General features: G+C 44.9%; 1 protein-coding gene across 2 annotated transcripts in view; it reads right to left on the reverse strand.

Moving 5' to 3' along the window:
• LOC139280803 (adiponectin receptor protein 2) overlaps nt 1-14,950 on the reverse strand; it is a 128,253-nt gene that overhangs the window by 86,169 nt on the left and 27,134 nt on the right. For both annotated transcript variants that reach the window (XM_070900513.1, XM_070900514.1), the window contains exon 2: nt 7,442-7,680. In XM_070900513.1, coding sequence (XP_070756614.1) covers nt 7,442-7,531 — 90 coding nt within the window. In that variant the 5' untranslated portion in view covers nt 7,532-7,680. The remainder of the gene's footprint in view (nt 1-7,441; nt 7,681-14,950) is intronic.

Here is a 14,950-nt window from a genome sequence, read left to right on the forward strand (position 1 = left end):
TTGTTTCTAGAAAGTTATTTCTCCTATCTTTGAGGGAAAATTGATTTTTAAATATTATGGATCATCTTGCTCGAGTTCTTACTGAACTTCAGTGGTGGGATATCGATGTCTTTTTTTTTAAATCTCTCTCTCTCTGCAGTCCATATGGTGAAGGTACTCCCAGTGCTGTTTGATAGGGATTTGCAGGATTTTGATCCAACGACGATGAAGGAACGACGACATGCTTCCAAGTCAGGATGGTGTGCAACTTGAAGGGGAACTTGCAGGTGATGGTATTCCCATGTGTCTGCTGCTCTTGTCCTTCTAAGTGGTAGAGATAACTGGTTTGGCAGATGGTGCTGAAGAAGCCTTGGCGAGTTGCTGCAGTGCATCTTGTATTTGATACACACTGCAGACAAGCTGCGCCTATGGTGGAATGTTTAAGGTGGTGGATGTGGTGCTAATCTTTGGGCTGCTTTGTCCTGGATGGTAGAGGTCCTCGAGTGTTGTTGGAACTGCATTTATCCAGGCAAGTGGAGTGTATTTCATCACACTCCTGACTTTTGTCTTGCAGATGGTGGAAAGGCTTTGGGGAGTCGGGAGGCGAGACACTCAGCACAGAACTCCCAGCCTATGACCTGCTTTTGCAGCCACAGTATTTATGTGGCTGGTCCGGTTAAGTTTCTTGTCAATGGTGATCCCCACAATGTTGATGGGGAATTTGGCGATGGTAATCCCATTGAATGTAAAAGGCGTTATAAAAATACAAGTTAACGTAGTGAACCATTCCATGGCTTTACAGGAGTATTATGGTATTCGGAGATGTGGTCAAAAGCTTATTTCAGGGTCAAATATGACACCACGATTGCAAACAGTCTGGTTCAGCCTCAGATAGGAGTTGTGGAGAGGGATGGAGTCAGTGTCTAGGGAACGGAGATTGTGGTAGGGACAGAAAACAATGGCTTCAGAATTCCCAATGTTCAATTGGAGATATGGTTAGACTTTCTCTTGTTGGAGATGATCATTGTCTGGCACTTAAGTGGCAAGTAACATTTATCCCACACATCAGCCCAGGTCTTGCTGCATGTGGAACTGAACACTTTGCAATCAGTGACCATCCCTACGAATTATCCACCTTAACTTTTAGCAAAGATAGCTCCATATTTGCAAATTCTAAATATCAACCAATGGTCTTCAAGAAGGATTCTGATTAAATAAGGCTGCAGATATACATATACATAGCGGCAGTTGGTGAGAGGGGAGCGACCTATCAAAAGCCCAGCGGGAGATCGAGAGCCAGCGGCAGTTGGTGAGAGGGGAGCGACCTATCAAAAGCCCAGCGGGAGATCGAGAGCCAGCGGCAGTTGGTGAGAGGGGAGCGACCTATCAAAAGCCCAGCGGGAGATCGAGAGCCAGCGGCAGTTGGTGAGAGGGGGGCGACCTATCAAAAGCCCAGCGGGAGATCGAGAGCCAGCGTACCGGTGCAGCTACAGTGGGAGAGAAAGCAAAATAGAAGTAGAAAGTAATCAAAAAGTGACGTCACAGCCAATGGGGTAAGTGATTGGCGAGTAGCTTTTCTTTTCTTTTTTATATCAGTAAGTGAACTGTAACATTGTTATTACCAATTTAAGGGTATCTAAGGTTAAGACATGGCAGGAGAGCTCAGTCACGTGATATGCTCCTCCTGTACCATGTGGGAACTCGGGGACACTTCCGGTGTCCCTGGGCGCTACGTGTGTGGGAAGTGTATCCGCCTCGAGCTCTTGACGGTCCGCGTTGCGGAATTGGAGCTGAGGGTGGATTCACTCTGGAGCATCCACGATGCTGAGAATGACGTGAGTATCACGTGTAGTGAGTTGGTCTTACCGCAGGAGAAGGGTCCACAGCCAGATAGGGAATGGAAGACCAGCAGGAAGAGCAGTGCAAGAAAGATAGTGCAGGGGTCCCCTGTGGTCATCCCCCTGCAAAACAGATACACTGCTTTGAGTACTGTTGGGGAGGATGACTCATCAGGGGAGGGCAGCAGCAGCCAAGTTCATGGCACCGTAGGTGGCTCTGCTGCAAAGGAGGGCAGGAAAAAGATTGGGAGCGCGATAGTGATAGGGGATTCGATGGTGAGGGGAATAGATAGGCGTTTCTGCGGACGCAACCGAGACTCCAGGATGCTATGTTGCCTCCCTAGTGCAAGGGTCAAGGATGTCTCGGAGCGGGTGCAGGACATTCTGAAATGGGAGGGAGAACAGCCAGTTGTCGTGGTGCACATTGGTACCAACGACATGGGTAAAAAAAGGGATGAGGTCCTACGAAAAGAATTTAAGGAGCTAAATTAAAAAGTAGGACCTCAAAAGTAGTAATCTCGGGATTGCTACCAGTGCCATGTGCTAGTCAGAGTAGGAATCGCAGGATAGCGCAGATGAATACATGGCTTGAGCAGTGGTGCAGCAGGGAGGGATTCAAATTCTTGGGGCATTGGAACCGGTTCTGGGGGAGATGGGACCAGTACAAACCGGACGGTCTGCACCTGGGCAGGACCGGAATCAATGTACTAGGGGGAGTGTTTGCTAGTGCTGTTGGGGAGGAGTTAAACTAATATTGCAGGGGGATGGGAACCTATGCAGGGAGACAGAGGGAGACAAAAATGAGGCAAAAGCAAAAGACAGAAAGGAGATGAGGAAAAGTGGAGGGCAGAGAACAAAAAGGGCCACTGTACAGCAAAATTCTAAAAGGACAAAGGGTGTTAAAAAAGCAAGCCTGAAGGCTTTGTGTCTTAATGCAAGGAGTATCCGCAATAAGGTGGATGAATTAACTGTGCAAATTGATGTTAACAAATATGATGTGATTGGGATTACGGAGACGTGGCTCCAGGATGATCAGGGCTGGGAACTCAACATCCAGGGGTATTCAACATTCAGGAAGGATAGAATAAAAGGAAAAGGAGGTGGGGTAGCATTGCTGGTTAAAGAGGCGATTAATGCAATAGTTAGGAAAGACATTAGCTTGGATGATGTGGAATCTATATGGGTAGAGCTGCAGAACACTAAAGGGCAAAAATCGTTAGTGGGAGTTGTGTACAGACCTCCAAACAGTAGTAGTGATGTTGGGGAGGGCACCAAACAGGAAATTAGGAGTGCATGCAATAAAGGTGCAGCAGTTATAATGGGTGACTTTAATATGCACATAGATTGGGCTAGCCAAACTGGAAGCAATACGGTGGAGGAGGATTTCCTGGAGTGCATAAGGGATGGTTTTCTAGACCAATATGTCGAGGAACCAACTAGGGGGGAGGCCATCTTAGACTGGGTGTTGTGTAATGAGAGAGGATTAATTAGCAATCTCATTGTGCGAGGCCCCTTGGGGAAGAGTGACCATAATATGGTGGAATTCTGCATTAGGATGGAGAATGAAACAGTTAATTCAGAGACCATGGTCCAGAACTTAAAGAAGGGTAACTTTGAAGGTATGAGGCATGAATTGGCTAAGATAGATTGGCTAATGATACTTAAGGGGTTGACTGTGGATGGGCAATGGCAGACATTTAGAGACCGCATGGATGAATTACAACAATTGTACATTCCTGTCTGGCGTAAAAATAAAAAAGGGAAGGTGGCTCAACCGTGGCTATCTAGGGAAATCAGGGATAGTATTAAAGCCAAGGAAATGGCATACAAATTGGCCAGAAATAGCAGCGAACCCGGGGACTGGGAGAAATTTAGAACTCAGCAGAGGAGGACAAAGGGTTTGATTAGGGCAGGGAAAATGGAGTACAAGAAGAAGCTTGCAGGGAACATTAAGGCGGATTGCAAAAGTTTCAATAGGTATGTAAAGAGAAAAAGGTTAGTAAAGACAAACGTAGGTCCCCTGCAGTCAGAATCAGGGGAAGTCATAACGGGGAACAAAGAAATGGCAGACCAATTGAACAAGTACTTTGGTTCAGTATTCACTAAGGAGGACACAAACAACCTTCCGGATATAAAAGTGGTCAGAGGGTCTATTAAGGAGGAGGAACTGAGGGAAATCTTTATTAGTCGGGAAATTGTGTTGGGGAAATTGATGGGATTGAAGGCCGATAAATCCCCAGGGCCTGATGGACTGCATCCCAGAGTACTTAAGGAGGTGGCCTTGGAAATAGTGGATGCATTGACAGTCATTTTCCAACATTCCATTGACTCTGGATCAGTTCCTATCGAGTGGAGGGTAGCCAATGTAACCCCACTTTTTAATAAAAGGAGGGAGAGAGAAAGCAGGGAATTATAGACCGGTCAGCCTGACCTCAGTAGTGGGTAAAATGATGGAATCAATTATTAAGGCTGTCATAGCAGCGCATTTGGAAAATGGTGACATGATAGGTCCAAGTCAGCATGGATTTGTGAAAGGGAGATCATGCTTGACAAATCTTCTGGAATTTTTTTGAGGATGTTTCCAATAAAGTGGACAAAGGAGTACCAGTTGATGTGGTATATTTGGACTTTCAGAAGGCTTTCGACAAGGTCCCACACAGGAGATTAATGTGCAAAGTTAAAGCACATGGGATTGGGGGTAGTGTGCTGACGTGGATTGAGAACTGGTTGTCAGACAGGAAGCAAAGAGTAGGAGTAAATGGGTACTTTTCGGAATGGCAGGCAGTGACTAGTGGGGTACCGCAGGGTTCTGTGCTGGGGCCCCAGCTGTTTACATTGTACATTAATGATTTAGACGAGGGGATTAAATGTAGTATCTCCAAATTTGCGGATGACACTAAGTTGGGTGGCAGTGTGAGCTGCGAGGAGGATGCTATGAGGCTACAGAGTGACTTGGATAGGTTAGGTGAGTGGGCAAATGCATGGCAGATGAAGTATAATGTGGATAAATGTGAGGTTATCCACTTTGGTGGTAAAAACAGAAAGACAGACTATTATCTGAATGGTGACAGATTAGGAAAAGGGAAGGTGCAACGAGACCTGGGTGTCATGGTACATCAGTCATTGAAGGTTGGCATGCAGGTACAGCAGGCGGTTAAGAAAGCAAATGGCATGTTGGCCTTCATAGCGAGGGGATTTGAGTACAGGGGCAGGGAGGTGTTGCTACAGTTGTACAGGGCCTTGGTGAGGCCACACCTGGAGTATTGTGTACAGTTTTGGTCTCCTAACTTGAGGAAGGACATTCTTGCTATTGAGGGAGTGCAGTGAAGATTCACCAGACTGATTCCTGGGATGGTGGGACTGACCTATCAAGAAAGACTGGATCAACTGGGCTTGTATTCACTGGAGTTCAGAACAGTGAGAGGGGACCTCATAGAAACGTTTAAAATTCTGACGGGTTTGGACAGGTTGGATGCAGGAAGAATGTTCCCAATGTTGGGGAAGTCCAGAACCAGGGGTCACAGTCTAAGGATAAGGGGTAAGCCATTTAGGACCGAGATAAGGAGAAACTTCTTCACCCAGAGAGTGGTGAACCTGTGGAATTCTCTACCACAGAAAGTAGTTGAGGCCAATTCACTAAATATATTCAAAAGGGAGTTAGATGAAGTCCTTACTACTCGGGGGATCAAGGGGTATGGCGTGAAAGCAGGAAGGGGGTACTGAAGTTTCATGTTCAGCCATGAACTCATTGAATGGCGGTGCAAGCTAGAAGGGCTGAATGGCCTGCTCCTGCACCTATTTTCTATGTTTCTATGTTTATAGACACACATGCCTGTTATGCAAAACAACATTGCATCATTTAGATCTGCAGGAGCAAGGTCAGAGTTCAAAACAGGGACTGAAATATTTTTTTAAAAGACACGGAAATGTTAATGAAAATGCAAATAGTGAACAAGTGATTTGTATATCTAGTGCTATTTGATAAGGAACCATAATTGGGCAGCTTGGGTATTAATTTAAATACAGGATACCTCAAGCTCGTAGCTTCTCCTCTGAAAACAGATCCTTCTCTCACTGCCAGTCTTCAACCTTTAACACACACATCTAAACTTTCCTCCCATTTCCCTCGAGCTCTAAATACATTCCATTCATCCTCCCTGTGTTAAAATAAAGAAAAATCAAACCTGTGCCACTCCAACTCATTCTTTCCACAGGACCCTAGTGCAATTGCTACAAAGCAAATGCTCACAACTTTACTAATCTGGCTACAGATTTTTTCTGTTGTCAGTGGAAGCAATGTCAAACTTGGACTGAGATCTTAGCCTGCCTGTGGCCAAAATAATGTTTTTGTTCCAACTGGAAACACCAACAGAACAAGGGGTCCGACACTGCTCCTATTCTCATCTCACTGAGTACTTAACAGTACCAATCATTGATCTTCTCACCAGTTTTCCCAAATGTGGCCCTTTTGCTTTTGGCACTGAATCCTGCAAGATTCGGAAAAGACTTTGCACACCACATTCAATCCTGGAACTTCAGTCTTATAACCATACACTCACAGATCGATGACTTCCCTAAGTGTAGGAAAGATTATTTATAACCATCATCAGGTTTCTGCTGGCATATGCCAAACCCCCCACTTCACTAAAACATCTTAATTGCTGCCACCAAACTCTCATGCCTTTTTTACCACTACAAAACTCTCCCACCATGCTGCCACTCTTGCACCCAACTATCTTGCTGCTAGCATGGATGTGGGAATTGTATCCTCATCCATTCAGCTATAACCCCAGAATAAAATCTTTCCAGTCAGCACTGGAAGAACTTGGGTTTAGGGTAGAGCTGGGATGAATTAATTTCAAGGCCAACTATTCCATTGAAAGAGATTATTTAAAGGGGGAGGCTATGCACCAGTTAAGAGGGAACAGATTTGTTATAGGTGCAGACAAATACATTTCATGACCTGCATTATGTATGCTGATAAGATTTCATGACATACATTAGTGAAAAGATCTTAGATTTAAGAAAATTACATTGGTAGATCAACACCAACTGGTTATATTTTTAATAAAATACTCTGCTCTCATTGTGAGTTTGACCAAGCACTTGGGTCATCCTAAAGGTCATTGGGTAGGGTCTCGAATGTGTCTTAAACTCCCCTTTTAGTGAATTACAGTGTATTTAGTATAAAGCTTGTATAATTCCTTAGCCAAGTATAATATTCTAAAATTATCTAATTACACACTATAGAACAAGTTTCATGTAAAACAGATGTGTTTGTTTTAAAATAAATCACTTAATAACTGATAAAGGTTTGTCACTGGGTACTTTCAGCTTTACAACAAGAACATTCCAGTCAAAACACAAGAAAACTCTTGATGAACTGTTGCAGTATTAAACTATACTGAAAAATAGCATTCATAAAAAGATAGAGGGTAGCTAGTTGTTCATTTTCATCACAAGACAATGCAATTTCTAGACCTTCGGCCCAACAAGTAAACTCCCATGTAATTTAAATTATACAGGTATTTGAAATTCTCCATCATGCTTTTAATGGGTCAAACATAAGTTTAATTACTAACAAAACAACATTACAATATTACCAATTTGCATTTTATACTCACATCCAGCAAGTCAGAATCATTATTCACAAATGGATTCACTTCATTCAACTCGGAGCTTGGAATGTCACACTGTTTTTCTTGAGATGACATCAGGTTTCTTACTCCTTCCCTCCGATTCCTTAAGCCTGAGCTTAGGTTCTCGTCTAACCGTGGGCCTTCCAGTTTGTTAACAATATAAAGTACTTCTTTAAAAATAACTGGTTTATTTTTTGTTCAGAAATGCAGTTGATTTCAAAAACCTGTTTAAGAAGAATAGACAAATTTATTTTTTATTCTGTATTAACAAGTTGTTATTTTTAATACATGCTGTAAGCTAATACTGTATTGGTATTATGACTATCCTTTTTGCTAATCATACAAAAAAGACTGATTTTGATAGTTAACTTCTCAAGCATTCTCCATCAGTGTGATGTAGGGTAAAACTATTTAGTGAGTTTAATTCATTACCATTCTGGATTAAAGGCCAGATGCTGAAGCTCGCAAGGATCATCCCCAGCCTCAAAACACTACGCCTGCTATGGATGATGCTAAGCAACAGGTGGCTACATGTCCATTTGGGCGACAAAGTCAGCTTGCCCTGGTTCCTCAACAACAGGCTGCCACAAGGCTCAGTACCGCCAATGAAGTTGCCAAATTTACATATGCGGATGACCTTGCCCTAACAATTCAAGCAGCCACCTTCAACAACTGAGTCCATCTTGAACAGGGACTGAAGCATCTTGGAAGCTTAAGCCAAACCCCCACAAAAAACAGTCACTGCATTCGATCTTGATAACAGGAATGCTAAGCGCATCCCGAAAGTAACCTTCTGCGGCAACACAATCCCACTCCGACTTATCTCGAGGTGAAACTGGACCACACGCTAACCTTCCACAATCACCTGAATAAGGTAACTGCCAAGACAAAGACAAAGGTCCAGAAACTGGCAAACACAAGCGGGGGAGCATCAGCGCTATGGACATCAGCAATGGCCCTTTTGTACTTCATAGCCGATGCGACTTCAACTTTGATGATGCTTGGAAAGCCACAAGAAGTCACACAAAAGACCAGACACGGAAGATCCCTGGCTTCAATCTTCTGCGACGTAGGGGTAACCCTAAGCTGCATCTGCACAAACCACATCAGATGCGAATACTTTATGCACAAATGTAGAATTACAAACTCGCCAATGTGCGACTGTGGTCAACCAGAACAGACCATGGAACATAGAACGACTCAATGTTCAATTCACAAATACAAAGGAGGCATCACAGCAATATGCTCTGCTAACCCTGACAATTATCAGGCTTAACCACCTAAATGAAAAATTATATTTGTTGTTCTACATCTACATCAGCCAGATGAAGTAGTAATATTTAATTGTCATGATAAAAGTCTCTCTTCCCAAATCTCCTCTCTTAAAGGCGCTGATTGTTGCTGTGGTACAGGTCCATAGATATCAGCAGCCCTCTGGTACTTTGTTCAAGTTGTCATACTTTGTGTGTAAACTTACCACAGCGAGCGTCAGCAGACTAGTGCACCATTGAAGGGCATCACAGATTCTTTCAGCACTTTCTAACAGGGATTATTGGATAGCAATTAGTAGCACGAATCCTGCTTATTTTCCTCCTTCCTAGCCCAGGGACAGTGAAGCCAAATACCAGAATGCAATTTGATAAAAATGGAATTTGACTGTAAATTAGTGGCCCTGTGTTATTCCCAATCTGCCGCAAACAGCCCTACTGATGCTTTGGGGATTGAATTTCACTATGTCTACCACTCTGTAAAAAGTGCATCAACCCCACACGAGATCAGCTATCACAGCAAAGACTGGGAATCAAACCTAGGACCCATGAGCAACATGCCTTTGCATTATACTAGAGAAAATTAAGAAGGGAGAGCCAGATAGACACAAACACACATATAAAAGGAACCAATCACAAAACACCAAATTAAGTGTTTATAAAATCCTTTAGAAATCATAAACCAATACTGCCTCACAGGATCTCCCCTCCAGCCACCCACTATGAGGCCTGTGACCACCGCTCTTCTCACCGCTGAGACATACCAGGAATTCATTGAGACAAACCTCATATTCCCTGTTCTACCAAAGCTTTGATGCCAGATCGAAGGAGCTCCCATCCCATCTGCCAAACCCTATGACAACTTCCTAATACTACCACAGCACAGGACTACCCCTAATTACTGCTATACCTCATTTCCCCTCGCAAATACTGTACTGCCAAATATCATACCTACCTTCATCAGATTCATTTTGTACATCTTGTTGTATATTCTCAAATTTAAACATGGTGAGATAAAAATGAAACATAGGTAATGGTATTTATAACAAAGTTTTTACAGTAATTGATAGTGGTGAATCAGTGGTGAAGCATCAGTAAAAATACAACATAAAAGATGGAATGTGACTGTAAATCAGAAGCCATTATTCCCAAGATGGTGCAAACAGCCCTACTTTATACAACAAATCTTTGTGACTCCTGGTGCAACACGAAAGGAATCTATTGTAATACATTAAAAATCTTGCATCTACACAAACTCCCCATCACATTTTCCCCATTATAAAACCCATGTCAACATTTAAAATGGAAACTGCTTACGTAAACATTTATAATGGGAATTTATATGTAAACAGTTTCAATAGGAATCTCTTTGTTAGCAGTGCCGATCACGTAGGGGCCAAGTTTCGGCCTGAGTTGCTCCTGTTTTTTTTGGAGCAACTGGTTTAGAATGGAGTATCTCAGAAATTGCAATTCTCAGCATTTAGTTTGCTCCAGTTCTAGTCAGTTGGAACAGTTTCAGTTTGGAACAGATTTTTTTTTCCAAAAGGGGGCGTGTCCGGCTACTTACACCCGTTTTGAAAGATTAGGCAGTGAAAACATACTCCAAACTAACTTAGAATGGAGTAAGTGTAGATTTTTGTACGCTCAGAAAAACCTTGTCTACACTTAGAAAATCAGGCGTAGAAAATGGGGGGGGTTTAAAAGGGAAGTTTACAAACATTAAACACTTCAGTTTTACAAATAAAGAGCCATCAATAATAAATGATAAATACACCAATAAATCAATCAAAAAAATATATAAAATTTTAAAAATTAAAAATTTTATACTTAACGACTGCAGCACCGGGAGTCCCCCAACAGCGTGCTGGGACAGCCCCCAGTGTGTCTCACTCTCTGTTTGAGGGGGAGAGGGGAAAAGGGGAGGGGGGGGAAGAAAGGGAGAGGGGAGGGGGGGAAAGAAAGGGAAAGGGAGAGGGGGGGAGAAGAAAGGGAAAGGGAGAGGGGAGGGGGGGAGGGAAGAAAGGGAAAGGGGAGGGGGGGGGGGGGAGGGAAGAGAAGGTGAGGGGAGGGGGGGGGGGGAGGGAAGAAAGGGAGAGGGGAGGGATGGACCGCGTTGCGGAATTGGAGCTGAGGGTGGATTCACTCTGGAGCATCCACGATGCTGAGAATGACATAAGTGGCACGTGTAGGTGAGTTGGTCTTACCGCATGAGAAGGATCCACAGCCAGCTAGGGAATGGAAGACCAGCAGGAAGAGTAGTACAAAGAATGTAGTGCAGGGGTCCCATATGGTCATACCCCTGCAAAACAGATACACTGCTTTGAGTGCTGTTGAGGGAGATGACTCATCAGGGGAGAGCAGCAGCAGCCAAGTTCATGGCACCGTGACTGGCTCTGTTGTACAGGAGGGCTTAAAAAAGAGTGGGAGAGCGATAGTGATAGGGGATTCAATCATAAGGGGAATAGATAGGCATTTCTGCGGTCGCAATCGAGACTCCAGGATGGTATGTTGCCTCCCTGGTGCAAGGGTCAAGGATGTCTCTGAGCGAGTGCAGGACATTCTAAAAAGGGAGGGAGAACAGCCAGTTGTCGTGGTGCACATTGGTACCAACGACATAGGTAAAAAAAGGGATGAGGTCCTACGAGACGAATTTAAGGAGCTAGGAGCTAAATTAAAAAGTAGGACCTCAAAAGTAGTAATCTCAGGATTGCTACCAATGCCACGTGCTAGTCAGAGTAGGAATCACAGGATAGCACAGATTAATACGTGGCTTGAGCAGTGGTGCAGCAGGGAGGGATTCAAATTCGTGGGGCATTGGAACAGGTTCTGGGGGAGGTGGGACCAGTACAAACTGGACGGTCTGCAGTTGGGCAAGACCGGAACCAATGTCCTTGGGGGAGTGTTTGCTAGTGCTGTTGGTGAGGAGTTAAACTAATATGGCAGGGGGATGGGAACCAATACAGGGAGACAGAGGGAAACAAAAAGGAGACAAAAACAAAAGACAGAAAAGAAATGAGTAAAAGTGGAGGGCAGAGAAACCAAAGGCAAGAAACAAAAAGGGCCACTGAATATAAAAGGTCTGCAGGAGGAGTCAAAACTAAAAATCATGGTTTAAAAACGAGGATGAAAACACTACCTAAATGCACGCAGCATTCGAAATAAAGTAAATGAGTTGACGGCACAAATCATTACAAATGGGTATGATTTGGTGGCCATTACAGAAACATGGTTGCAAAGTGGCCAAGACTGGGAATTAAACATACAGGGGTATCTGACGATTCAGAAAGATAGGCAAGAAGGGAAAGGAGGTGGGGTAGCTCTGTTAATAAAAGATGATATCAGGGCAGTTGTGAGGGATGATATTGGCTCCAATGAACAAAATGTTGAATCATTGTGGGTGGAGATTAGAGATAGTAAGGGGAAAAAGTCACTGGTCGGCGTAGTTTATAGACCCCCAAATAATAACTTCAAGGTGGGGCGGGCAATAATCAAGGGAATAATGGAGGCATGTGAAAAAGGAACGGCAGTAGTCATGGGGGATTTTAACCTACATATCGATTGGTCAAATCAAATTGCACGGGGTAGCCTGGAGGAGGAATTCATAGAATGCATACGGGATTGTTTCTTAGAACAGTATGTAACAGAACCTACAAGGGAGCAAGCCATCTTAGATCTGGTCCTGTGTAATGAGACAGGAAAAATAAACGATCTCCTCGTAAAAGATTCTCTCGGAATGAGTGATCACAATATGGTTGAAACTATCATTAAGGAAGAAATAGCGGGACATCTAGATAGGAATAGTGCAATCAAGCAGATGCAGCATGGATTCATGAAAGGGAAATCATGTTTAACTAACTTACTGGAATTCTTTGATATAACGAGCATGGTGGATAGAGGTGTACCGATGGATGTGGTGTGTTTAGATTTCCAAAAGACATTCGATAAGGTGCCACACAAAAGGTTACTGCAGAAGATAAAGGTACGCGGAGTCAGAGGAAATGTATTAGCATGGATAGAGAATTGGCTGGTGAACAGAAAGCAGAGAGTCGGGATAAATGGGTCCTTTTCCGGTTGGAAATCAGTGATTAGTGGTGTGCCACAGGGATCAGTGCTGGGACAACTGTTTACAATATACATAGATGACCGAGAAGAGGAGACAGAGTGTAGTGCAACAAAATTTGCAGATGACACTAAAATTAGTGGTAAAGCCGGTTGTGTAGAGGACTCGGAGAGGCTGCAAGGAGATTTGGATAGGTTAAGCGAATGGGCTAAGGTTTGGCAGATGGAATACAATGTCGGAAAGTGTGAGGTCATCCACCTTGGAAAAAAAAAAACAGTAAAAGGGAATATTATTTGAATGGGGAGAAATTACAACATGCTGTGGTGCAGAGGGACCTGGGGGTCCTTGTGCATGAAACTCTTTTTGGAGTTTATCTGCAAAACAAAAAACATTAAACCGTGCCACCCGACCTGGGTGACACACCAGACATTTACAAGGCCCTTTTTTTTTCTCCTATTTTTTGGGGTTTTTTTTTGTGTTTTTCTTTTTTTTTTTGGGCACTAAAATCACAATTTTTCCCCAGTGCCCCCTATAAAAGGGAAGGGGGACACTAAAAGCACCAGCAATTAAATCAAATTAAACTTTAAAACGTAAAATCAAATAAAAATTTGGTTGCCGGGCGTGATGATGCATTCCAGTCCCTCCGGTGCCCACCTCTCGCGGAAGGCCGCGAGCGTACCGGTGGACACCGCGTGCTCCATCTCCAAGGACACCCTGGACTAAAGCAGCACTTGCAGAATCGCTGCGAGCAGGGTTCGAACCTGCGCAGGCTTCGAACCTGTGCAGGGAAACCCCCATTGAATTTAGAGTCTAACGTCTTAACCACTCGGCCATCGCAGCTCCCAAAAAGTTAGTTTGCAGGTGCAGCATGTAATCAAGAAGGCGAATGGAATGTTGGCCTTCATTGCGAGAGGGATGGAGTACAAAAGCAGGGAGATCCTGCTGCAACTGTATAGGGTATTGGTAAGGCCGCACCTGGAGTACTGCATGCAGTTTAGGAAGGATATACTAGCTTTGGAAGGGGTACAGAGACGATTCACTAGGCTGATTCCAGAAATGAGGGGGTTACCTTATGATGAGTAGACTGGGTCTTTCCTCCTTGGAGTTCAGAAGGATGAGGGGTGATCTTATAGAAACATTTAAAATTATGAAAGGGATGGACAAGATTCAGGCAGAGAGGTTGTTTCCATTGGTAGGGGAGACTAGAACGAGGGGGCACAGCCTCAAAATACGGAGGAGCCAATTTAAAACCGAGTTGAGAAAGAATTTCTTCTCCGAGGGTTGTAAATCTGTGGAATTCTCTGCCCAAGGAAGCAGTTGAGGCTAACTCATTGAATGTTTTCAAGTCAAAGATAGATAGATTTTTAACCAATAAGGGAATTAAGGGTTACGGGGAGAGGGCGGGTAAGTGGAGCTGAGTCCACGACCAGATCAGCCATGATCTTGTTGAATGGTGGAGCAGGCTCGAGGGGCTAGATGGCCTACTCCTGTCCCTAATTCTTATGTTCTTATGTGCTTATGTTTTAAAAGGGAGGGGGGAGAAAGGAGAGAGAGGAGGGGGGGGGAAGGAGAGAGGAGGGGGGGGGAAGGAGAGAGAGGAGGGGGGGGAAGGAGAGAGAGGAGGGGGGGGGAAGGAGAGAGAGGAGGGGGGGGGGAAGGAGAGAGAGGAGGGGGGGGGGGAAGGAGAGAGAGGAGGGGGGGGGGGGAAGGAGAGAGAGGAGGGGGGGGGAAGGAGAGAGAGGAGGGGGGGGGAAGGAGAGAGAGGAGGGGGGGGGAAGGAGAGAGAGGAGGGGGGGGGAAGGAGAGAGAGGAGGGGGGGGAAGGAGAGAGAGGAGGGGGGGGGAAGGAGAGAGAGGAGGGGGGGGGAAGGAGAGAGAGGAGGGGGGGGGGGAAAGGAGAGAGGAGGGGAAGGAGAAAGAGAGGAGAGAGGAGGGGGGGGGGGAAAGAGAGGAGAGAGGAGGGGGGGGGGGGAAAGAGAGGAGAGAGGAGGGGGGGGGGGGAAAGAGAGGAGAGAGGAGGGGGGGGGGGGAAGAGAGGAGAGAGGAGGGGGGGGGGGGGGGGAAAGAGAGGAGAGAGGAGGGGGGGGGGGGGGGAAAGAGAGGAGGTCAGGACCGGCCCGGGGAGCGGGAGTCAAGTCGGGTCGGGTGGGAGGTGAGCCTTATCCAC

The sequence above is a fragment of the Pristiophorus japonicus genome, chromosome 15, assembly GCF_044704955.1.
Source record: "Pristiophorus japonicus isolate sPriJap1 chromosome 15, sPriJap1.hap1, whole genome shotgun sequence".
Taxonomy (NCBI): Eukaryota; Metazoa; Chordata; class Chondrichthyes; family Pristiophoridae; genus Pristiophorus; species Pristiophorus japonicus.